This window comes from Rhopilema esculentum, chromosome 13 (assembly GCF_057945365.1).
Source record: "Rhopilema esculentum isolate cy_ngs chromosome 13, ASM5794536v1, whole genome shotgun sequence".
NCBI lineage: Eukaryota > Metazoa > Cnidaria > Scyphozoa > Rhizostomeae > Rhizostomatidae > Rhopilema > Rhopilema esculentum.
In genome coordinates, this window is record NC_142827.1 from 9,694,485 (window position 1) to 9,718,031 (window position 23,547).

Here is a 23,547-nt window from a genome sequence, read left to right on the forward strand (position 1 = left end):
AAGAAAGTGCATTGTGTAAACAAAGAAGGAAACGATTTTAATAGGAATGTTATTTATCACCAGAGCCAGATTTTATTACATGTAGATTGAAATATGAAAATATGTACATATGCCAACTGGATTCAAAAAAATTGGTCAAGGCTTTTACCAATACAGTACATCTTATTTGAGGGGAAAAGCCCTTTTCATGTGTTTTGCTGCAACTTCTCCAATACTATCCAATTCTGTCCAATAAATTGCCAGTGAAAAGTGCTGATATTGCATCAATAACTTCTTCATTAGCTGCTGTGGATTTTTTCCAGCAATATTGGAAACTCCGGCTATCCCCTTGTACATGGGTAACATAACAAATAGGCACTCTGTCTGCCAGAGAACTAAAATAAGCATAAGCCATCTAAAATGCTAAGACAACATCATGCTACACATAAGACAACAATGCCATATTTTTTATTGCTTCTTGATTCAATTTGTTTTCTAAATAAACAAAACTTTAATTTTGCTTTTTGTTGTTTAAAATTGTTTTATTACTAATTGCCTTTTTTTATCTTTCAGCCATATTTAGCAGCCGGGAGCACAGACTCGTTTCTCTCTGTATATTCCTCTGAAAAGTCAGTAAATCTTCGATTTGATCAAATAGGCCTTTAAGAACATAATTTGACAATAGATATTTTTATTTCCATTTTAAGCTTCTAAAGCTCCTTGTTTTTGCATGAAAGGAGTTTCTTTGGTGATGAGAATATCAATTAAGGTTGACCTAATTGCTCTCCTGGAGGGATCATATTATTTGGAATAGCCGAGTGGTTTTCCAGCTTGTAAATGGTGTGGTAAATTGTATGGAAATCATGAAATCTTGGAATATTTCTATTCATATAAATCTTTTGCTACCAATCAAAAAAAGACAATTCAACGATAAAGCTGTCATTTATATTAACAGTTATTCAAAATTTTTCAGTCTGTTGTCAATTTGTGCCAGTTATAATTCAATTCCTGGATAAAGCAGTGATATAACAATCCTCTATCATTTCCTTATAACCAAAGGCATTAAATTGTGATAAAAGGAGAGGCTATACCCAAACGACCCAAATATGCTGAATCCTGATTTTCATGCTGCAATGCTATTGGTGGGCCTGGCACTGATCACATGAATTTAACTCATGTTGATTTACAAAACAGCCTCCACAATAGCAAGCTTTCAACAAAGGATGCATATCACACGAAACTACAGCATCCACACTGAAATATATATATTACCCTCTACAGAGAAGGCATATTTACCACGATTCAATGCCTTTAACATACTAAAATAAAAAACTGTGGCAGAAATACAACCTCTGGGAGAGCATAAATAAATTGAATGACTTGATATCTTAGGTTTATATTTAGATTTAACTTGTAAATATTGTATTTGATGACGATTGTGTTTTACTTGTATCAAAGTAGTTCCCTATTTGTAACTTGAGTTTCAGACTTGTTTGTCTGGTTGTGTAAAGCAGTATTCTGAGTGCAAAATTTATTTCAAGTAGGTAATGTTGTGGCAACTGTTACTATTTTTTTATCACATTTAATCCTGTCAAATTATATACTATCACTTATAAATACATATGATATATGCTCTCAATAACTTATTATCCTTATTTATACACATTTTTATACTTTTCACAAAACCATTCTGAAATCTGACAGCATTTCTTGTATAATCTTAAAAGGTTATCGTAAATAATGTCCCTAGATGTATTTCCACTTAATAGGATGGATATTCCCTTTTAAATTGATTTCACCAGCTCTCTGCAATTTCTCATCCCGAAAGATGTGATTTTGTGTTTTATGTCCCAGCCATTGTTTATTTTCATTTTCGAATTGATTGATTGTTCACAACAGTTTGATACAAATATTTTAATAGAAAACTGGTTGTTTTGTAAATTACTATTTCAAATTAATCTCATCGGACAAAAGTGTCTTTTCCTCTGTCTTTGGCATTCTTATTATGTTGTTTTTGATCAATTTAATTGATTTAATTCTGAACAGAAATTCTTTTGATTTGAACTAAAGTTGGTTCAATCAGGTGTCATCATTTTAACAAATAGCAATAAATATTTGAATCAGAAGAGTATAAAAAACGTTTGCATTTTATTTGTTGTACAAAGACAGACCTTGCAAAGATTGAACAAAATCCATTTTTAGAAGATGATGCAATCTTTAAAGTTATAGTCGGTGAATGACAACTAAAGATGTAATGCTTACATTATTTGAGCTTTTACTCATTATTACATTGATACCACCAAAATTAGTTGTAAATTAAAACATGTAATCATGTAATAAAACAGAAGGTAAAAACCATTGTAAGAGCTTATAAGCAAAATGACAAGTGGGACTATTTCATGTTGAGCCAACTGAGTGTTTTAGTGACATAGCAGAAAGAAAATGTTCATTGAATGTCTCTCAAAATTACTTCCATTTAACATTATATTCTTTTTTGAGGTTTTCTACTTGTGATCCCTAGCCTATGGATGGTCACCAAGTATCTACAACTGTGGAAAGGGTAGAATTATTTGGGGGCACCACTGGTTAAGAACAATCAAAACAAAATGGATTGTCAGTGGGAAACAAGAGAATTTTCATGATTTTTATAAACCAATGTAAAATAGTAGCTATCGCCCTGTTATCCACAGACAATCAAATAACAGCAAAGGCTTTTGAAAAACCTTTATGCATGTATTTAGTATGTGTTAAACTGCTTGCAATTGACAATATGTTGAAATACTATTTATTACTTTTTATCTTATCCAGCATAAACATAATTTGATTTTTCATAACTGGTTGTCCTTTTTTAGTCCTTTTACTCAGGTCTTTGCTCACTTTTCTGCGTTTTTGAACATTTTTTGCAACTTCCTCCTGATGGGCTTTCTTTGCTTCTGCAATATCCTAGAACACAGTCATACAAAGAGAAAATATCTTTAAATATCAAAATAATAAGTATTTTCTAGACCTCTACCGAAATCTGTCAGACCTATATCATGATTTATGACATATTTCACATTTTCAAAGACATCATAAAATACTTTTCCAAATGAGGTTCCAATTTTTTGAACATTGATCATAAATAATGTATCTAAATTTTATAAGGTACCTTTATTCCTTCTACAAAGCAAGGAAAAGTCAGTTGTGTTATTCACACTATACAAAAAGTATTAGCTAAATTAGTGATACTGTGAATGAGTCCAGTTCTAGTTTGAAAACAAATTTACTCTTTAAATAAAAAACCTTTTTTCTTTGCTCCCTAGCCTTTTCATCCTCCTTAAATTTTTCTCTTGCAGCAATTAGCTCATTTGAGATTGATTTTCTTTTTTGAAGTTTCAGTGAATCTTGGTCTGAGGTGGTATCAGCCTTTAAATCTTTTTGTAAACCTCTTTGCATTGATTTTCCATATTTCTTTAAAAATTTCCTCTTTCTGGCAAGGGCAAAGCCATGACCTAAAAATAAATCAATCCAAATTTTTTAGTTAAGTTCAGTTGCCATAAATTAGAAATCCATAGTTACAACATGAATAATTCAAAAAACAAAACAATTAAACAACATCTAGTAGAAAAAGAAATTGTAAAAAGTACTGAAGTAAAAACATTTGGCATTTTTACTGCATATATATGCGTATTATATATTTATGAACACAAGATAAAAATGAAACATCCCGAAAAATAAAAATAAAAAAAATTGTATCTATTTGATGAAAAGTACTAAACTAATGACAATTTCAACTGCTTTATAGAGAACTGATGACTCTTTCTTTTAAATTCTTTTATTTCAAATGATTGTGCTCGATCCATAATGAAACCGTTCCAGAAAGGCCACATGCTTATTGACAATTGACAGTAGAAATGCATGGGACAACAGGAATACAAAGTGAAAACACTAAATTTGCAGAATCTGTTGTGTACATTTGTATCTTACAACCGTACAAGAAGCCTGCATTTAGGAGCGTGCTGAGTGAAGTATCACATTTCGAAATGTTTATGTGGAATATTTCGTTATTCATTAAAAGAAGGGCACCTTTGACAGAGCTCCCTGCCTTACTAAAGCTTGATGATCTTCTTTCGATACTTTTATTCTTGTAAGCTTTCGTATCATGCTTCCCCATCGTCTTTCCACCTTAGAAACAAATCGTCCGTTTATTTTTTAAGCATACTCGGAAACACAATATTTGCCACCATCATGAGCAAGTCTCTCAATGAAAATTGATCTGAGATTCTCTCGTCTGCTATAAAGAAACTGTGGAGGAGGGACACGTATCAACAAAGCAGCATGGAAAGAAGGATGCCGCAGATGTTCACTTGGAAAGAAATGGATGGGCTTTGAAGAATAACGTCACAAGCAAACTATTAATTACTTGACAAGAGAAGGAGCGTTTGTTTACTCTGCTGTGTCTGAACTTCTTCCGGGAGCCTGTCTACTACATATGCAGCCGATGACCGTTGCTGGGAGAGCAGGGGCTCCCATGTTGCTGCATATTTAGGCATATTTTTATAAATCTATATTTTTAGACACAAGGAGAATACTCTCCACTTTGATAATGTTCCAGTTATTGAAGGCAGCAGTTGGCGGGATTGCATCAAAAGTGGGCGACGGTGAGCCACTGAAGTACAACAACACTAGCCTACAAGTTCATGAAGAGGAAGTTTTGTTTTGTAAAAATAATGTTTGTGTTCACTTACGAAAGAGTGTACGTAACGATATGAGACCGGGTAACGACGAACACATTCCTGGATACTTTAGCTTAAAGAGGATTACAAAAGTTGGGATGATACCAGATCTATTACTGACTTGGATTCCAAATACTCTTCTAACTGTAGGCCAGCTAGATGAAGGTCTACTTGAAGAATCAGATGCAACCATATGTAGTGAGACGAATTCATCACGCATGTCTGCTAGTGAGATAAGCTTTACTAATAATCAGGAAGATGACCTGAATAAATTAAATATTGATGGTACTGAAGCTGAAACTATAAGCAAAGACACTGAGTCTACCAGTGGTGCAGTCATAGCTGCAGAGAGCAAAGATGAATTGAACAACTCTGTCCCATACACTGAATGTTTGAGTCAAAGAAGCTCAGCATCAACTTCACCCAGGCATGAGCCAGGTGAAGGATTTGTGGCGCAATATGGGGGTATATTTAGCATTAATTTCAGTGACATGAAAGCTGTGAAATTGTTTCTGACAGATAAAGATGACACCAGTGGACAGTTGGTCATTAGTAGCTTAGAGAACCAATATAAGGTGTTCCATTTTCATCACAGTGGTCTTGATAAACTTGCGAAAATCTTCAACCTCTGGGAGGGTTGTGAAAAAGACAGTGAAGATAATTTTACAGAGACATTGCAGAAAGTTTATTTTATATCAAAGAATTTCAAGTTTGGAATGAAAACTGAAACTGGCGAAGATATGCATCCTGAGGATGGAAATTACCTTCCACTGACTTTGGACAAATGGATGGGATTGTTAAATGCCATGGGCCAAATCGAAGATATCAATAATTTCAGAAAAGTGAATACATATATTTTTTTATTGAAAGTGTTATTAAAAATTAACTTCAATGAAAAAAGAATAGAATGATTCCGTCATAAGTCCTTGAATAAGTTCTCAGGAGGGTTTTTTTGCTAAATAATATTTTAGGTGGGGGCTTATTTGAGGGGTTGGCTTATTCAGAGGTGGAGGCTTATTCGAGGGCTTATGGTTTTCAAAATTTGATGTTAGCCCTGTTCACAGGTTACAAGATTTTGTCCTTTTCTGATTGCTTTGTAGAAGTCAGGTATCATATTCATCTGATGAACACATAGCCTGGTGTGTCCTCTGCTGATTTTTAAAGGAAGTCTAAAAGGGTGCATAAACAATACTTGAAAACCTCATTCGCCCCTGTGCCTGAAATTATTCAGTATAGTGTATAGGCTTGCACAGAAAAGCTTATAAACAATAGAGGATAGTCCAAAACAGATTGCCAATCATAATTGCATCTTCGGGCCTTCTTTATCTGATATGGATGTGTCTTGTAGCCTGAAAACTATACCCCGCCAACCAAATTTTTAGAATTATTTAAAAAGTAGGCTATCCTTTTTTACTATTTTACCTCATTCTGTTAGATGCAAAAAATTCAAAGCTTTTGGCAAGATATGATTACCTGAAAATGTAAGAGTTTCCTTTCTTTGGGGAATCATACATCTCTTTGTTTCCATGTTTAATTGCTGTGGGTGTTTGAATTCAGCTGAGACAGGTAGACCACACCCGTGTGTTACATGGTGTCTTGACTGTGACAAGACCATTCAGCTTTGTAATTGTCATAAACAATTTTGCTTTTATTTACTTACCCCCCCCCCCCCCACCCATAAAAAGCTTGAGTGCTGTTTTCTTGTTGAATCAATAATGTGTGAGGATCTCTTTGTTTTCTCCTTACTTTACTAATGTTTAAAATTTGAGTGTATTTGAGTGTTTTACATCCAATAACCTAAGTAGTTACATTTCTTTATACAATGATATTTTAGTACAGTTTTTAAAGACAGTTTTCTTATCATTTAAAATTGGTCATGATGACGAGAATAATTTTTGCCCATATTAACATATCACAGTTGCCACCTAGTAAATCATATTCAATTCGTTTGTCTCTTAGCATGTCTTCTTTGCTGGTGTAAATCCTGAAACAAGACCTGATGCCTGGAAATTTCTGTTGTACTGCTTTCCAATCCATTCAACTTCATTTGAGAGAGACAGGCAAAGAAAAGAGCATGAAGATGCATACAGAGCCATTCATGAGCAAAGGTATGTTAATAAAAAACCTTTCTTAGCGTTAGTTGCAAAACCCAAACACTTCTTTGTTGCACTTGTACTTATCCGGTGCTGTAATTGACTTTTTTATTTGCAAGGTTTTTTGCTGACTCCCAGCTCCCTAAGAGTTTGAAATAGTACTTCATGTCTGTTTACAAAGAGGTGGAATAACCCCAATGGTTGGGTAACCCTTTTAGAATGAGGAAATTAAGGTTTGATTCCAAGCAAAATTTCAGAGCAAGGCTATTTTTGTCATCTCGGTCAACTAGTGCAAATAGCAATGGAGCAGCAAAGCAGCTAATCAGATTTAGTTGTGAAGCAGTCTGTGGCAGTCAAATTACGGTTGGCACAGCATTTACTAGAGAAACACTGATGCTACCACTACCTCTGCTGTTCTCTTCACATCTCTTCAGATCAGACATGATAGTCAAAGCGTGAAGATAATTCCAATAGTTGGCGTCACAGACTACTGATGCGAGGGTTTTAGGTTCAAGTTCCTGTCTTGACCAAGCTTTGAAAGTGAGCAGAGTCACCAGGGCTTTGTAATTCTAGGCATAATTCTAGACAGAGTTGTGGTCACATTGAGAGGAAGGACCAAGACACTGGTCAAAATACACAGCTTTTTCAGGGTCATAAGTCTTTCTTCGGAAACTAGGTAGCAACAAATACAATCATATCTATGTAAAGTTCACTCTTCAATGTGGGAGACTGAAATGAAGCACCACCAACTAAAAACCGAAAATTGGCATTGATAAACCATGAAGTGAAAACAAAGCAATTTAAATTGAAAAACCAAATACTACCAGCTGGAGTATAGGTCCTTTTCCTTGCCTCATCAAAAGATACATCGATGACATCATCAGAGCAACATCTCTTCTTTTGGCTGATCTTGAACAATTTATTAACTACGATCTTGAACCAATAGTTTTCATTCAGCCTTAAAGTTCACGCACTTTATTTTAGAAGAAAGTTTGCCCTTTTTGGACATCCTCCTTACTATCTCTGTTCACGAAATCTTCACATCCATATACTACAAACCTACAGATGCTCATTGCCTCCTTAACTACGATTCATCGCATCCAAAGAAATGCATCTGAAACTTGAGTTCCAAAGAAATGCATCTGAGACTCCATACCCTTCTCTCAACTCTACCGTCTTCGCCGTATTTGCTAAAATGATGAACATTAGTTTCAAAAGCAGAGGAAATGTCTTCTTTTTCAAAAACAATAACTCTCCTGACCATATTACCCAGGCAGCATTCAATAAAGCAAAACAACTTTCTCAAGATGATGCCCTTCTACAATCCAACAAAGAAAACAACAACAACCGCATTCCTTTCACCTTGACCTACCACCCTCAAAGCAACAGCATAAAGAACATTATTTATAAAAATTTCCACATTCTTATTGATGACACTGAAATAAAGAATATCTTCAATGCACCACTACTGGCTTTCCGCAGAGACAAGAATTTAAAGAACCACCTGGTCATAATAATATTAAACCAAACATCACAACAGCCTGGTACTTACCCCTGCCAACATCACCTCTATTGGACTTGCACACATATTAACCAATCGACCACTATCACCAAACATAACCAATCCTTATCCATCAGATCTCACTTTTCCTGTCTTCCTGTGTTATTTTCTGCATCATCTGCACCTTATGCCAGTCTCTTTACATCGGCGAAACCTCCCGTCAAATAAACAACCGCTTTGGAGAACATTTGAGAAATGTTTCATCTGACAGAAGAACACCAATGCGATGCAGATAGCAACATATCTGAACCTTTGAACTCCTCCAATCATTCTACTGCCGACATGTCCATCCTTGGCTTATTGCATGCACCGCAAGACACCACTAAACGGAAGACTTTGGAGAAACGCTTAGTTTTTAGCTTAAAAACTCTTTGTCGTTATGGTCTTAATAAACATTTTAATTTTCTTCAATAATTTCTTTTTCTTTCTCTCTTTTCTTACTTTCCTCCCATTCCCCTATTCTGATTTTCGGTTGCGTCGCATCTCGCATTCTTTTCTATTTATCGAATCTCGCCTTCTCTTTGCTCGGTTCGTTTCTTTTCTAGCCACTTGATAGCGAGTACATGCTCGAAACGTCGTGTTTTTAACACTCAAACTATTTTATTTTCATTCTTGTACTCAATTTATTTGTTAACTTTATTATAATTATGAAGTATAGGTGGCATGAATAAATCGTCTTGGAATGAATAACGTTAATTATTTCGTTAGAGCCTTTATAGGATCTTAAGAAAGTTACGGATGTGTTCCTTAATGGATCAAAGAAGTAAAAATGTGTAACAATATCTTGGTTTTGTTTCAAAAGTCCGACTTATGTTATGCCATGCTTGTGTTTCGTAACGGATTTCGAAATAGTTTGTAAGAGATAAAGATGAGTCTTGACCTATTAAAGCCTGGACTGGGATCCAGTATTTTTTAGTCATATTTGACTTATCCATATCATAACATATCAGAGTTCTATACAATACCGACCAGGTCAAATATGCAAAACATTTGCAAACTGAAGAAAACATCTGTTATTAGCAGAGATTTTATGCTTGAAAAAATAAAAAAACTGTCAACACACACGTATGAAAACTTGTGTTCTGCAGACACTATCCTCTCATGGAAAGGAAAGGCAAACTTAGAGTATTATCAATTAGTTCTCTCTTTTTTATTTGTAAGAACCAGTAAATTGAAGTTCAGGCTGGTTGTTCTTAATTTTTTAGAATATCTGAGGCTGGATCGTTCTTAATTAGGGTGTAAGCAGTGCAATTGATAGCTATTGCGGTCTAAGGAGGTATTCAGGCCTCGTTTGCCAGCAAAGTGAGTATCCTTTACTTGGCGACAAGTTCGAAAATTCGCCGTAAAAGCACCCCTAGATGACAAAAACTTCTCTTTTCTGAGATAAAACAGTGTTTAAAACTACAATTTACAGTATCTTCCACTCATCTTGCTCTTAATTCGTTCTTAACTTTTGACTAGTTTTGAGCCTAGTATTCTTTTAAAATTGTTCTTTTTAAAAAAAGAGCGTACCAAAGATCAGGGGACATGGTTTGCAAGTGTCAGGAATTAAGAATATTCAGTCTCATTTCGACTTGGTTTAGTTTTGAAAATGGTTTTCTGCACAAAATTACAAGTTGCTCGAAAAACGTCAGATATTTTCCTGGATTATCAAAAAAGCTTGCGATTACTGGTAGGGACAAACTGAAAGAGTTTTTATGATAGTAGAAAAAAGCAAGTAGTTCGAAAGAGCAAGAGATAAGCTAATCAGCAAGAGCGGATTTGGCTTGTAACATGCATTAGTGGCACTGTTTCATCGACAAATAACAAAAGCAAGGATGGCAATTACTCCCTTTATGACTGTGAGAAAGACACAACATCGCTGTAGTTTTATCGTAATCGGAAGAGCAACGTTGTGTTTTCTTTACTGAAGTCTATAACTCAGTTCTGATATTGAATTCTGATGCAGCACACACAGCATCTACTTGCAAGTCGAAGTAAATATCACAAAGGAGTACATTCCATTCTGGGATTATTGATTTAGAAGTGTGGCCAGGCAAGGGAACCTGGCTGCGAAGACTATTCAAGCGACCGTGGTAGTGCTACTTGGCCTAAAAAATGTTTCAAAGATTTACCAGATAACAGGATAAGAAGGCCTCAAACATTGCAGCCAGAAAGTTTTGCTTTTGAGATGGTTGAAAATACTCTTGGATATCCATGCATTTCTGTGATTTTTTAAATGCATTTTTGACAAGTTGACAATCTTTTTATCCTAATATTGTTGATTTGCTACGAAGAATTTTTTCTCTGTTTGATTTCTTACGTAATAAAGGATCATTTTTCTGTTTGCTTTTGCTTCTTATGGCGTTGTCTGACACTTACATTGAAAACCAAATTGCCCTTTATGTCTGACCACAAAATTTATTATTTCTTCAAAATTGCTGAAAGGCTCTTATAATTTCTGAACATTCTTATTTTGAATTTGCCTCGTGGAGATAAACAAAACCCCCAATCAGTGCCATGATAAATATGTTATTTGACGAATTGTTAGAAATAGGAGCACATGTTTTGAAACACAACAGTAGCATCAGTTCCATAGCAGACCATTATTGACAGTGGATTTGTATTAATTTTCTTTTGGTTCAAGGCTTTCGTTAACTGGTGAAGAATACGAAAAGTTCTGGAAAAATATACAGTTTACGGTTGATAAAGATGTTGTGCGCACCGATCGGAGCCATCCATTTTTTACAGGACAAGATAATCCGAATGTGGAAAAAATGAGGTATTTCATTTATATGTCTTTATATCTTGTCAGATGCCTTGTTTTGCATTAAAGATGTAATCATAGGATTTTAGCTTACCAGAAAAACAGGCTTGGCCCCCCTTGAAAGTGTGTCAAAGTTAAAAGATACCGGGAATGGTAAAATACAGTTAAAAGATACCGGGAATGGTAAAATACGGATGTGATTCGCATTTCGTTTGAAAAAATTCTATACCAGGGTCTCCTTTAAAAGAAAAACAAGGAATGTTGATATGTGGCCATCTTCTCTACTGTGTTGACTTGCGATGCCATAATTATATGTCGATGTGCAGCAGCTTTCATCATAAAACATGATTCCTTTAAAAACTCAAATGTATACTGTATCCAAAAACACCACATGATCTGTTGTCAGGACCATTTATTGGGATCGTATTATACAAATATCATTATCTCCAAAAGTTACTTGCTGCTGTTTACATGGAGATAGTGGGAGGATAGAACCAAGGACTGCTTGAAACAAATTTGTAATGTTTTAAGCTAATGTTAAGCATATAGGTATTTGGCCAGTAAAGAGCCAAAAGGCAAATTCTTCTCAATCGAAGACGAAACGTTGTTGCATCTGCAATTATTTGATGACCTGTCAACTGTTTTCAACTAATAGGAACATCCTCCTAAACTATGCGATTTACAACCCGGAAATGGGGTACACCCAAGGTATGAGTGATTTACTGTCCCCATTGTTGTCAACGATCCAAGATGAAGTGGATACATTTTGGTGTTTTGTTGGCCTGATGGAATTAAGTTTGTTTGCAACTACACCTACAGATAAATCCATGGACAAGTCTTTGGTGAGTTCCCTCATTTTATTCAGATTTAAAGGCGCTTTGTTCTGTCATTTAACTGTTCAGGGTTAACAATAGATTCTGTGTCGTGTTTATGATTGAGAAAATGTCACGAATTTGTCCTGCGTTGTCAATGGGAGAACGTAACATATTCTATGTATTCCAACCAATGGGAAATTTAAATGGTCATCGAAATTCGTCTGTACCAGGGGCGTCGCCAAAGGGGGGTGCGGGGGGGGGGGGGGGTGCGGGACCCCCCAACTTTTAGTCCGTCGAATTTTTGCTTGGCAAAAGAAACAATTTTTGTACTCTTCCTGTAACCTTTTTGCAACAATTGTAACGTCCTGTAGTAGTTTTAAAGTATGGTATTAAAGTATGAACTTTGAAAAAGAAACACAAAAGGAGCACTTAGAGTATTTATCTGTTGACCACACCTTAATGAATGAGACACGCCCTTTTTTGTTTCGCAAAAATCACTTCTTTACCCCCTGCAAACAATTTTTTGGCTTCGCCCCTGGTCGGGACATGGTGCCTTAAATTTTTTGTAATCGCTGTTTCGAATTTCTTCTTGATTTGATTCCAGTAAAATCCAAAACCTTTGTGAATCTTTTTTACGATTTAAATTGTTATCTAGTCATGCTACATACAAAAAAGTATTCCAATTTTATCTTTGTCATTTGATCAGAAACCCTTTTGCAAACTTGTGAGAAGTCTAATAAGCTTTGGTTCAAGATAGATTGATCACCGCCATGAAGTTATCAATCTAAACCTTATGCCTATTATTTTCTTGGGCTGTTTAGCAATTAAGTTCCCTACACCCTCTCGTCAATATTATCATCTCTCTACATGTTATGCGTACAGCTTTATTGTATGACGTCATGGACCGAATGCTGATGATTTCAATGCACTTTCTTAGGGCTACCTGCGAGAGCTTCTGCGTGTGATGTACCCCGATTTTTACATCCATTGCCTGATGCGAGACGAAGAGCTTGACTTGCTGTTCTGCCACCGCTGGCTTGTTTTGTGCTTCAAGCGTGAGTTCATAGAACCTGAAGTTCTCAGTATTTGGGAAGCATGCTGGTCTGGGTATCAGACAGATTACTTCCACATTTTCGTTTGTGTTGCTATGATTCGTCTTTATGGTAGCAAGTGCATCGAAAGTAAAATGCGCATTGACGATATGATGCAGTATTTCATGGACATGGCAATGAAGTTTGATGGTTCAGCAGTGCTCAGAGAGGCACGGAGCCTCCTTTACCGGTTCCGGAAATTTCAGGTTATTCCATGCACACTGCAAGGTTTCCTTTCAGGACCGGGTGTTTGGGATGGTGGCATTGAACCAGAGATAGAATGTGTCAGTCGACATCGAAGATGCTGCTTGATCACTGCCAACGATTCGTCAAATGCAAAAGAGAATAAAAGAGACATTCAGCTTCCAAGCCCAGTGCTGGTGCAAGCTGATCAGGAGGAAGATTTACCAGATAAAGCGGAAGATTTACCTGATAAAGCGGAAGATTTACCTGATAAAGCGGAAATTTTACCTGATAAAGCGGAAGAGTTGCCTGATAAAGCGGAAGAGTTGCCTGATAAAGCGGAAGATTTACCTGATAAAGCGGAATATTTACCTGATAAAGCGGAAGATTTGCCTGATAAAGCGGAAGATTTGCCTGATAAAGCGGAAGATTTACCTTATAAAGCGGAATATTTACCTGATAAAGCGGAAGATTTACCTGATAAAGCGGAAGATTTGCCCGGTATAGAGGAGGACACAGGTAAAGAGAAAACCGATTCCAATGAAAAGACTGTTGAGATCTCACTGGGGGCTGCAAACAGAGTGACTGAAGGTGGCGCAGTGACTAATGAAGATAGCCGATATCATGATGATTATGATGGTGGTGACATTGTTAAGTGAAAAAAGTTCCAAACGGTCGACCATTTTTTGTTACCATTTCTTCAATTCTCCCCATATTAGAAAATGCCATTTAAAAATATATCATATATCAAATTTTGAACATTGTAAATAGTCATACAATTTATTTTGTTTTGTTTAGTAGGCATAACATGTCGTTTGTCAGTTATATGTGGGAATCCATCATTCGTCGTTTAAGATATATTTAGTGAAATTTCTGTCAAAGAATGCTACTTTCAAATATTAACACAAATTTAAGATAAAATGTGGTGCAGAAATATGATATTGTCAAAGAAAAATTGAGCAATGTCTGAGAAAGAATGAACAGATTTGAGCCATAAAATGTGATAATTAAAGGTAACAGCACAATATTTAGCTTGAACTATCAAAATGATCTAGAATCAATAGAAATAAATTTCATTTACGATCAAACGAGAATTTGTAACATACGCTTTCAAAAATGAAAACAACACAAATCACCTTATTTCATGTAAATGGTGCAACAAAGAATGCATATCTTCTGTTAATCAATACTAAACTGTATTGTTCCTTCACTGCCACTTTTTCCACAGTGTATTATGGATTTTACCTAACTTTCAAGATTCAATATGCCACAAAAGTAGTTTTGTAGTATTATCAAAAGAAATATCGTGTTTCTTGTTATTGATACTTACAGATAACGGATTCTAAATGATATGTCATTTCTAATTGATAGACATATTTAAGCCTAGTGAAGGGATCCAGTACTATATAGTCCACATTAACTAGCACTCTGTTTTGATGATTAAAAAACAAGCATATTAAACTTGTTTCGTTCTCCTTGGCATTGACATCACCAAGTCTGCTGATTGGTTATAATCCATTTTGTACATGAATCACATTACGTAATGTGAGTGAGAAACTGTATGTGCAAATATATGTCTCAGTTCCTTCCGCCCCGCAAGTGGAAAACCTGGGAAATTAACAAAACTGATTTCAAATTTCAGCAATTTCATAGAGCCAAGATATGGGCAAATATGTAGTATCAGGCTTCAAATATTTTATTTTCAATGCATGTTTATAACCATAGTTATATTGATATATAGAAACAGGCCATCTTGGTTTTGACATCATTTTAAAAACGGAACAAGCATTGATGATCTTTTAAAAATTGTTTTTTAATTATTGAACTTCACTTATGTAATCTAAACGAAAGATAATGAAAAAGCCTTACAAGTGACACAAACATTGGAATCTAAAGCCATAATGAACTCACAACTTTGAATATCAAATTACTTATCATTTAGGTTTTGTTCTAAACAAGCCAAAACCACAGAAATTTTTTTTGTGAACAGAACAGAATTGAATGATTGTGTGCAGTTAGAAATATTTAGAAACTGGATCCCCTATCTTCCTTCAAACAGGTTGTATTAATTTATTCAAATAAGTATTGCACAAAATTAACTCAGAATACAAAACAACATCCTCTACCAAAATCCCAACGATAGCATGTAAGGAAAAGAATGACTTCTCAATTAGGAACTATTTAGGTAGTTATAAACTGTTGCAAAATTTGCTTCAGTAGCTGAGAAATCTTCAAACAGGATTAGTTTGTAGTTTGTTTAGACAAATTGCGATGCTGGATTATGCCAAGCTAGACCAGAGCTGGCATTAAATTGTCATTGAACAACAAATTAAGACCGTTCATGTGGATACATCAAAACAATAAAGCTTTTACTTTTGAAGGCTGTTTATCAGCTGTTGTTGTGGACGATAAATCATGAACATCTCTTGATACAACACATAGATATTCTGTGTGTTCCTCGGGTCCATAGTTATAGTTGCTACCAATGTTCAACAACTGTAAAATGAAATAAGAATCATTGAAGGACAAAATATGAAATCACATCATTCTTGACTGGAGAGGTGCAATGTTAGAGTTTAACAAGGAATCGCTTTATTCAGTGCCCGACCTTCTAGATGAACTGTTAGTTACATGTAACATGTTAGATAGTAACATGTTGTACAAGTATTTGAAAATAGATCAAAGTGGGTTCACCCTGTTTTCTAGAAATATGAAGGCCCTTACTGTTCACTTGGAAAATCATGAATACCCTTTATCTCTGAGAAGAGAGAGAGAGTTGAAATAAACAAAAGCGGGGGTAATGACCAAGTTTGAAATTAAAAAGACAGGCAGGGGGTTAAATAAATGAGGGGTGTACCTTTCATGAAGGACATTATTAAAAAATGCCTATGAAAACATTTGGAATCTCTAGTAAAAAAATTTTTGCTGATGAAACAGGGGGGTTTAAAAAAGGAGCAGGGGGTTATCAAAAAGCCTGACAAAAATAAAAGGGAGGGGGGGTCTGTTTAATTCTTGACCTCGGATTGGATGTTTTTAACTAAGGTTTTTAACTATCAACTGGGTGGTTGACAAATGGGTTTATTCTTATCTCCTTACTTAAATTTCCTTATAGTGAATGACTTTGAAACTATGCAACCTTTAATGATAAAACCTTTAATGCAGCAACCTCAATTTCAGTTCTACTCTTATTAGATTATTTTACAATTGTACAGCTCTGAGAAGGTCCAATTTTCTTGCAAGCCCATTATCAAAAAATGAGACAAATAGTTTTTTCAGAGTATTGAATTTTTATATTCAATTAAACATTACGAAATGTCTTTATAAAACAGCTGCTCAAGACCCAGAAAGATGCTGAAACCATATTGGTTTAATCAATTCAAAATATCCATACAAAAACTGTTGTTTGAAGAAAAACAAATGTATTGGCTGGCATGCAAAATCTTAATTTTTTTAATTTTCAGTAATTTATGCACACTAAGCAAGGATTTTCTTAACTCAATACTTGACTTTCTACCTAAATTAGTTTCTCTCACAGTGGCTTATCTCAGAAAATGGCTAAAGTTACTTAATATGCTAACAAGCCAAAACCACGTCTTTCTACAAAAGCTGGATTTTATGGCCTCTATATTATATTTAAGCTTATTATAAAAGAACATTAACCGGCTTAAAACATCAGCTGAGATTACAGATAAACACATAACCAAAAGTGTAAAACAAGGGTCAAGTTGTTAATATTCTCAAGCCTGACATAATAATACCGTTTACCTCTTTGAAACTTTGGAAAATGTTTTTGCTAAACTTTTTCTGACATTTAGATAAGTCATTCACATGATTTTTTCCAGTTATGAGTGATCTTTAACAATTAGACTCTGGCTTTTAATGTTTTTATTTAACATTTTTGCCAGAATTTCAAACTCCTGTTTTTCCCAATAGGCTCTTTTAGTGGACCAAAGACAAAATTTGCTAATGATCATAGTTAACGCAGGCCAAAAAATCCAATTTTACCTGCTCAAATCGCCAACCATCCGACATATTTGAAATGGTGTGTGCCAACTCCTCTTCCTGACACTGCAACACTCTGTAAATGTGTTTCATAGGTCCCTAGTAAATAAGATAAAGGTGTGTTTAAAGATAAGTTCAGAATGTTTTACTTGCAATGAGAGACATTTTGACAACATAGAAATATAAGCTCTAGACCAATCAGCGGGTTTGTTTAAAAAATGTCATTAGCCAATCACCTGCTTCCACTTCAAGCTGGATTTTTGGCGGTAGGGCCGTAGTGGGAAAAGGTGATGTTTCACTCCAGATATTTTACAAACTGTTTGGGTTTCTGCTTAGGGCTCCTAGATTTGTACCTAAAAATTACTCTAGAAACAAAATTTGAAAAATCCTCTTTGTAAAAAAAAGGAAAAATTTTTTTCCTGGGCAAAAGTATAGGGGTAGGTTTTGCTCCAAAGCCTTGTTTTGGATTGAAACATTGCAAAATCTAGCTTGAAGGGAGGCAGGTGATTGACAAAGGACATTTTGTAAACAAACCCGCTGATTGGTCTAGAACAAAATATGCTCTTGCAGTTTCCAAGCCAACCTCTTCGTTAAAACAAGAAAATCATTAAACTTTACTTCAAATTTCCACAACTGTTTGCAAATTGAGCCTGGGTAAGATGAAATTGCCAAACAAACCTTGGGATTCTTTTTATCATTTGCATTGATCTTTTCTTTCAAGATGGTTACAAGTGATGGAATGTTATAGAATTCAGCCTCTTCTAGAACACCTATAGAAGAATTTTCTCATTTGTAGAAAACAAAAGATCATAAACTTGTCTGAGTCACTTTAATTGTGTAAATATAATACCAAACTATTATAACATTTGATAACCATTAAGCTACAACATGCTTGCAACAACTTGTATTTATTTTCATTCTTGTTTTGTTTCCTATGTTGAAGTCACATGTATCCTAATGTTCTAATCTTAGCCTTTATCTAATTCAAAACTCCTGCTGCAGTATTGATTTAACATCTCTGGAATGTCTACATATGCAATGATGCCAATTAATAAAAATGAATTGAGAATTAAAATTGGTTTGGCTTGCAAGGTCCCTTGAACTGGGACACTACTTAAAGATCCTGCGCAGAATCACACTCATTTCACTAGAATCCATTTTTTGTGGCACCTACACATCAATTCACACTGCTCCATTTTGTACAAAACAGGGTGAAAACTTCCACAGGGGGAAAGTCTCTTCACATTGCTCTATTGTGTTTCAACAAATCTCATTTTTTGTGGGAATCCACTTTGGATAGTCCTATCAAAAACCTCCAATTTTGTGGACATCAACGTTGGATATTCATTTCCAAAACCTCCATTTTTGTACCATTTTGAGTGAATCAGTGTGGACAATTGCACAAAAACAAGTGGCTATTCTTCTCCCTTTTTGTACTACAACAACTAAGCAGTGCCATTTACTATTGCCATATAATCTGATTTTCTCTTCAATGAGATTTCCAAAAGAAACATACTACTAATTGTTTACATATAGAATAAATAATAATATAAAATGAGTAAGTGCTTGAAATTTCGCGTTTTTAACTATCAGAGAAAACTAATTTATTTCATTCTGGTACTCAATTTATTTGCACAAGAAATAATGATATTCAAATACGTACCTTCAGTAGATATGTCATTGTCAATGATGACTTTCCCATGCCTTAGGTAATTTAATATTGGGCTAAAGTACTTGGGGTCTCTGTCAATCATAAATGCACCACTTTCATCCTTCAAAAAAGAGGAATCTTGCAATTAGAGTTGAATAATAATGATAGATCTGATAAAAGCTCTAAATTTCTTGGCTCCCTTTTAACATTTTTCCTTTGTAGATTCTTTTTTGACTCCATGGCTACAAAGCATGGCTATCAATATGTATTGTAATTCTCTTTCAAATAAAAATGTTCTTAACTACCAGGTAGTCATAAAGATTATTAATGTTATTTAATTTGCTGAAAAAATGAAGCTGTTATGAAAAAAGCAATATTACAACTTAGTATATATCCAGACATATGCTATATTGTAGAAACAATTTAATTTCAGTCTGCTTCAAGGTTAAATTCTGATAAAAAAAATATTACCAAAAAAATCACATAGTCAGGATATAAATCAATTGCTATGCCTTCACAGAACAATTCCTTGGGACATACCTGCTTGATTCAAGCTGACAATAAACTTCCCAACTAAAGTTTGTCAAAAAATATGATTTTGTTTCTAAACAAAACCTTTACTATTAAGTCTGTCTAATAATCTTAAGCATGTGTATAATTTAGGAATACTGAAATTTCAAGAAATGCCAGGAAAAAAAGCTGAGAGATTTTGTCCCAATATGAAGAAAATTATGTTGCATAAGCTAAAAAATTTAAATCAATGACACCAGAAAATCGATTAAAACCATCAAATAGCTTTCAGCCTGTGGATATTCATTTAAGAGAAAGCTTGCTTTACTGGAAATTACTTCAAAAATTGCATTTTCCAGCAAACTGGAAGCATCAAAATTTGACAGCTTTTTTTCTACGGCAGCAACCATGGTGCTGCCTCGGACAGTTTAGTTATATCATGGGCTTGTTTCTGATATACAGACCTAAAGGGTTAGAAGGTCTGATATTATCATGTTAATTTTTTCTGCATCAACACAATGTATTTTGGAGGATGGTGTCAGCAGCTAAAGAATTTCAGGTATTTTTTCAATCAGGCAAATTGGTAAAAAAAAACCAAAACAAAGCCTGCTTCGCAACCGCCTTGGGCCATATTTTGAGGAAAGCTTATGAGTATTTTCCAGGATCTTCAATGAGTCTAGAGCGATGTTGTAAATATTTGGATGCATTTTCCAACAATCCCTAGAACCTCTTTGTGAAATTGTTTGCCACCAACCATGGTGGCGGCCTTCACTAAACTCCTGAATGATGTTACCGCCCCCTCTCTACCCTTAACCTCACTCAATAGTGACGTCCCTGGTTATCATTGTTGTGCAGTTTGATGACAGCTGCTACGACGATACTAAAAAATACTGTTAGCTGGTAAATACTCAATCAAGTCCTGCGAGTAATTGACTACCCCCTTTCCCCTCATTTGGAGGTCTTTTGGTATGCCACAGATTTAAAGACAGATAGATATAGATCAGCGTGCTTCTAAACTCTTCTACTTTTCTGCACATTTTCGCAACTTTGAAGGAAAATTTGAAGATTGCTAAATGAGAGGTGCCATTTTGACCCTTTGCCATTTTGAACAAAGAACTCCAAAAGAAAAATTTAAAAGCAATTTTACATTTGACAATACATGACCAAATAGAGTGCCACCTATTATTTACATCAGTGAATCCCAGGGTACTCATAAGTGGGATGGGGCACTCATTCAAGGGGAAGTGCTGATTCAATTAATCACCATTAAGGGGTCCTTATTCTATCAAGTTTTATGTGGTCTCAAACCATAAGCTACATCAACACTAGGTATGAAAACCAAACTGGATTTGTCAATGTTAGTTATTGCTTTTGCAGAGTTAAGAAGATGAGTTACCAAATATATGAAATAAATTAAAAAAAATGTAAATTCAAACGTTAATATTTCAAAGGAAATGACTACAATGGCAGTGGTTTTGTTATTCATCCAAAAAGCCATATTATTTTTCATCTTTACAGATTAGCATAGGGACGTCAATGACAACAATTGTAATTCTCAATTATTTGTCAACATGAGTTATGATTTGCGATATGTTGTTCTATCTTGTTTTAGTAGCACGTTCGAGTAAAAGCAGCCCAGTGGCGGAAGTGACGGTGCTCCTCCCAGATCTCTAAAGTGAATCTTAACATAGTATTGACAAAAGCAATTGCAATGGAACGGCTTGTTGGTAAAATTAAGACACCGGTTGTCGACCAAGCCACACTTCAGCTCAAGATTAACGAAATCTTTGGTTTCAAAAGCAACTTTAAACTATCGTGAAGTTTGAAATCAATTCATAATGTAAGTCATACACCTTACAGAGCTATTCAATGATTTGTTTAGCGCAACCTCAAACAGGAAATAATCAAACAAATCGAACTAAAATTGGTAAAAGCACCGTTGAAAAACTTAATTTTGATATCTCTAGGAAGATGAATCTTCAATTTCCCTGCGCCAATAAAGATACCAACCCTATGAGCGACATGACAAATTGACATCTAGCAGAAAAGGACAGCTGTAAGGAGAGAGATCAGGCAGGATGTCAATGCAACTTACTCGATCAGTCGGTAAATCAGCCTCCTCGTTGCAAAGGCGAGATAGGAAATTGTTTGGTTCCTTCGTGAGCGTGGTCTTTGTCGTGAGAAAAATTTGTCCTCCAACGTTCAGTTTCACCCAACTAGCTTGATTTGTTTTTGACTTCGATAAGTCACCAAAGTCTACGTTTGCGGCCATCTTGAAATAATAAACAGATGACAGAATCCACAGGGTGTTTCGTAAGTATCTACCTCGGGTAATTGCGAATAATCGCGGGACACGGTAATTCCACTTTCCCGCAAATAGAAAGTTCCCTTTCTTCGTTATAGCTTGAAAAATTACGTATCTTCAATTCAAGATGGAACAATAACAAAGGGTATACATATGGTATATCTTTTCTCTCATACTTTTGTCGAGACCCCCAAGCCCCCCATTTTCTTCCGTGTTTATTCCTTTATCTGTTTCTATCAATTTCGTGGGTAATTCTTGAAAATTTGACAAGCGACTGTAACGTGAATGCATTTTTCCTCTACGTTGTATCAATTCATCAAACTTTTACTTCTCTTAATATTTGGTACATTCAATCGAATTTTCCTGACAAGATGATCTCTTCCAACTTGGTGTCTACCCCGTAAAACGTTTCTTACAAAATGCCTGTAGAAAATCGGTGAAAATCCCCCTTCTTTTAAACCCCAATCCACTGAACTGTCGTCAGCAGCAATTAATAGGGGTATAAGATCCATTTCCGCAAATGCTCCTAGAAAATGAGATGGGACATATCTTTTGTGAATTTAAAGAGACATCAAATTTGCTGTGAAGGAAACTTTATAGATATTTGGATTTCATTTTTGCTCATATTCTCTGTCTTAATTTGCATCTGACTTTCTCAAAATTTGTGGTCTTTCTCTTTAAGTTTGCTTAGAACTCCAGAATGTTTCAACATTCAGTAGCGTAAATGATCTAAACTGTTGCTTTACCTGTATACGCATAGCTTTCTATTCACGTTTTCTATCTTTTTTACCAAATACCAAACGTTTCCTTGAATAACAAAAAAAAACCAAAACCACTGGTGTTTTTTCATAACGACCGAAACGAGAAAGTGAGGATGGCTAGCTGGCAGTGAGACAAAATAAAGCATAAACCAGAGTCCAGAAATTCGTGGTTTCTTGCCCCGGACAATATCCTAAAGCTTTGCGGCCTCTGACATAAAAGTGGGTTTCCTGTAAGGTTGTAGGAGCAGTGGCGTAGCCAGGGTTGGAAGATTTGGGGGAGGGGCAACGAATTTGGAAAAACGCCCCATTCTGTTGATGTGTTTGGGAAAGCTATGGCTTTTTTACGTGGCAATGTTTGGCTAATCAACCACAATAACTGTCATATGTAGCTCTTTGTGGCTGACTGACTCCATTCCCCAACTGTCTATTTCCTTCGCAATTTTTTAATATTAATTTAATATTCTGAATTGTGTAAGGCGAGGAAGCTCTTCGTGTAAAACTTGATTTTCCAAAGTTGCAAGCAAATGTCTAAAAATGATAAACAGTATTCAAAATTGTCAAAATCAAAATGCCCGAAAAAGATTTCCGGATCTAATTTTTAGGATTGAAGCATTTAGTTATATTTTATCGGGAATGTCTAGAGAACGTGAAAGACTTTTCTATATCAGAGGCGAATCCAGAGTGAGTGCCTTGGTGCACAGAACTAAGTCAGTTTTCAAACATATAGCTAAAAATAGTGTTGCCTGAAATAAGTAATATTTAGGCTAAAAAAGTGAAACCTAGAAATTGTAAGTTTTATCGCAGTCTCTTTATAATCTTAAAATTGCCAGTTTGATGTCATTCGTTCGCCCTTTTCCTTCTTCTCTGTCGTGATTTTGAAACGATTTTCCAGACGCTGTGGAGGACAACAGCAGTCTAGAACTCGGAAATAAACGTTTTGTGCCTCGGAAGTCAATGAATTGAAACAGTGAAATTTTTATTTGGAACAAGGATGGAAATCAGTCAAAACAGCATCTGGAACTCGGAAATGATACCATATTCGTAAGAGAGCTGTACAATAGCCAGTAGTTGATTGGCTACCTATTGTTTCTAATCTGTTGTAGAACTGCAAAACTTTGAATTCGAAATGGCGGCT

The 23,547-nt window shown here is 35.2% G+C and overlaps 4 protein-coding genes across 4 annotated transcripts in view; 2 read left to right on the plus strand and 2 right to left on the minus strand.

Annotated features, from left to right (window-relative positions):
• LOC135692201 (regulatory-associated protein of mTOR) overlaps window positions 1-1,952 on the plus strand; it is a 29,792-nt gene extending 27,840 nt beyond the window's left edge. Inside the window, exon 34 of the mRNA XM_065210275.2 lies at window positions 553-1,952. Coding sequence (XP_065066347.1) covers window positions 553-645 — 93 coding nt within the window. The 3' untranslated portion in view covers window positions 646-1,952. The remainder of the gene's footprint in view (window positions 1-552) is intronic.
• A 647-nt stretch (window positions 1,953-2,599) lies between these two features.
• On the minus strand, window positions 2,600-4,228 carry LOC135692207 (uncharacterized). Its single transcript, XM_065210280.2, has 3 exons — window positions 4,045-4,228; window positions 3,262-3,470; window positions 2,600-2,922 (listed from the first exon to the last, which is right to left on the minus strand). Exons 1-3 carry the CDS (start codon window positions 4,130-4,132, stop codon window positions 2,761-2,763), a joined length of 459 nt encoding a protein of 152 aa, XP_065066352.2. The 5' UTR covers window positions 4,133-4,228; the 3' UTR covers window positions 2,600-2,760.
• Window positions 4,229-4,262: 34 nt separating this feature from the next.
• On the plus strand, window positions 4,263-13,951 carry LOC135692203 (TBC1 domain family member 16). Its single transcript, XM_065210276.2, has 5 exons — window positions 4,263-5,536; window positions 6,654-6,802; window positions 10,975-11,109; window positions 11,750-11,936; window positions 12,847-13,951. The coding sequence occupies exons 1-5, from the start codon at window positions 4,565-4,567 to the stop codon at window positions 13,840-13,842; spliced, it is 2,439 nt and encodes an 812-aa protein (XP_065066348.2). The 5' UTR covers window positions 4,263-4,564; the 3' UTR covers window positions 13,843-13,951.
• A 217-nt stretch (window positions 13,952-14,168) lies between these two features.
• LOC135692206 (BTB/POZ domain-containing protein KCTD5) lies at window positions 14,169-21,646 on the minus strand. The gene is made up of 6 exons (XM_065210279.2): window positions 21,442-21,646; window positions 18,849-18,957; window positions 17,864-17,955; window positions 17,189-17,284; window positions 15,557-15,679; window positions 14,169-14,791 (listed from the first exon to the last, which is right to left on the minus strand). Exons 1-6 carry the CDS (start codon window positions 21,616-21,618, stop codon window positions 14,762-14,764), a joined length of 627 nt encoding a protein of 208 aa, XP_065066351.2. The 5' UTR covers window positions 21,619-21,646; the 3' UTR covers window positions 14,169-14,761.
• Window positions 21,647-23,547: the final 1,901 nt, after the last annotated feature.

Bases quoted from the DNA above. Each gene is read 5' to 3' on its own strand.
- LOC135692203 (XM_065210276.2), top strand. From the start codon at position 4,565: ATGTTCCAGTTATTGAAGGCAGCAGTTGGCGGGATTGCATCAAAAGTG. The intron at 5,537-6,653 runs GTGAATACATAT...TTTGTCTCTTAG, and splicing joins ATATCAATAATTTCAGAAAA to CATGTCTTCTTTGCTGGTGT. The intron at 11,110-11,749 runs GTATTTCATTTA...TTCAACTAATAG, and splicing joins CCGAATGTGGAAAAAATGAG to GAACATCCTCCTAAACTATG.
- LOC135692206 (XM_065210279.2), bottom strand. From the start codon at position 21,618: ATGGCCGCAAACGTAGACTTTGGTGACTTATCGAAGTCAAAAACAAAT. The intron at 17,956-18,848 runs GTACGTATTTGA...ATTCTTCTATAG, and splicing joins CAATGACATATCTACTGAAG to GTGTTCTAGAAGAGGCTGAA. The intron at 14,792-15,556 runs GTAAAAGCTTTA...TTAATTTCCCAG, and splicing joins CTGATAAACAGCCTTCAAAA to GTTTTCCACTTGCGGGGCGG.
- LOC135692207 (XM_065210280.2), bottom strand. From the start codon at position 4,132: ATGGGGAAGCATGATACGAAAGCTTACAAGAATAAAAGTATCGAAAGA. The intron at 3,471-4,044 runs GTGCCCTTCTTT...ATTTATTTTTAG, and splicing joins GGCAGGGAGCTCTGTCAAAG to GTCATGGCTTTGCCCTTGCC. The intron at 2,923-3,261 runs GTTTTTTATTTA...ACTGTGTTCTAG, and splicing joins CTAGGGAGCAAAGAAAAAAG to GATATTGCAGAAGCAAAGAA.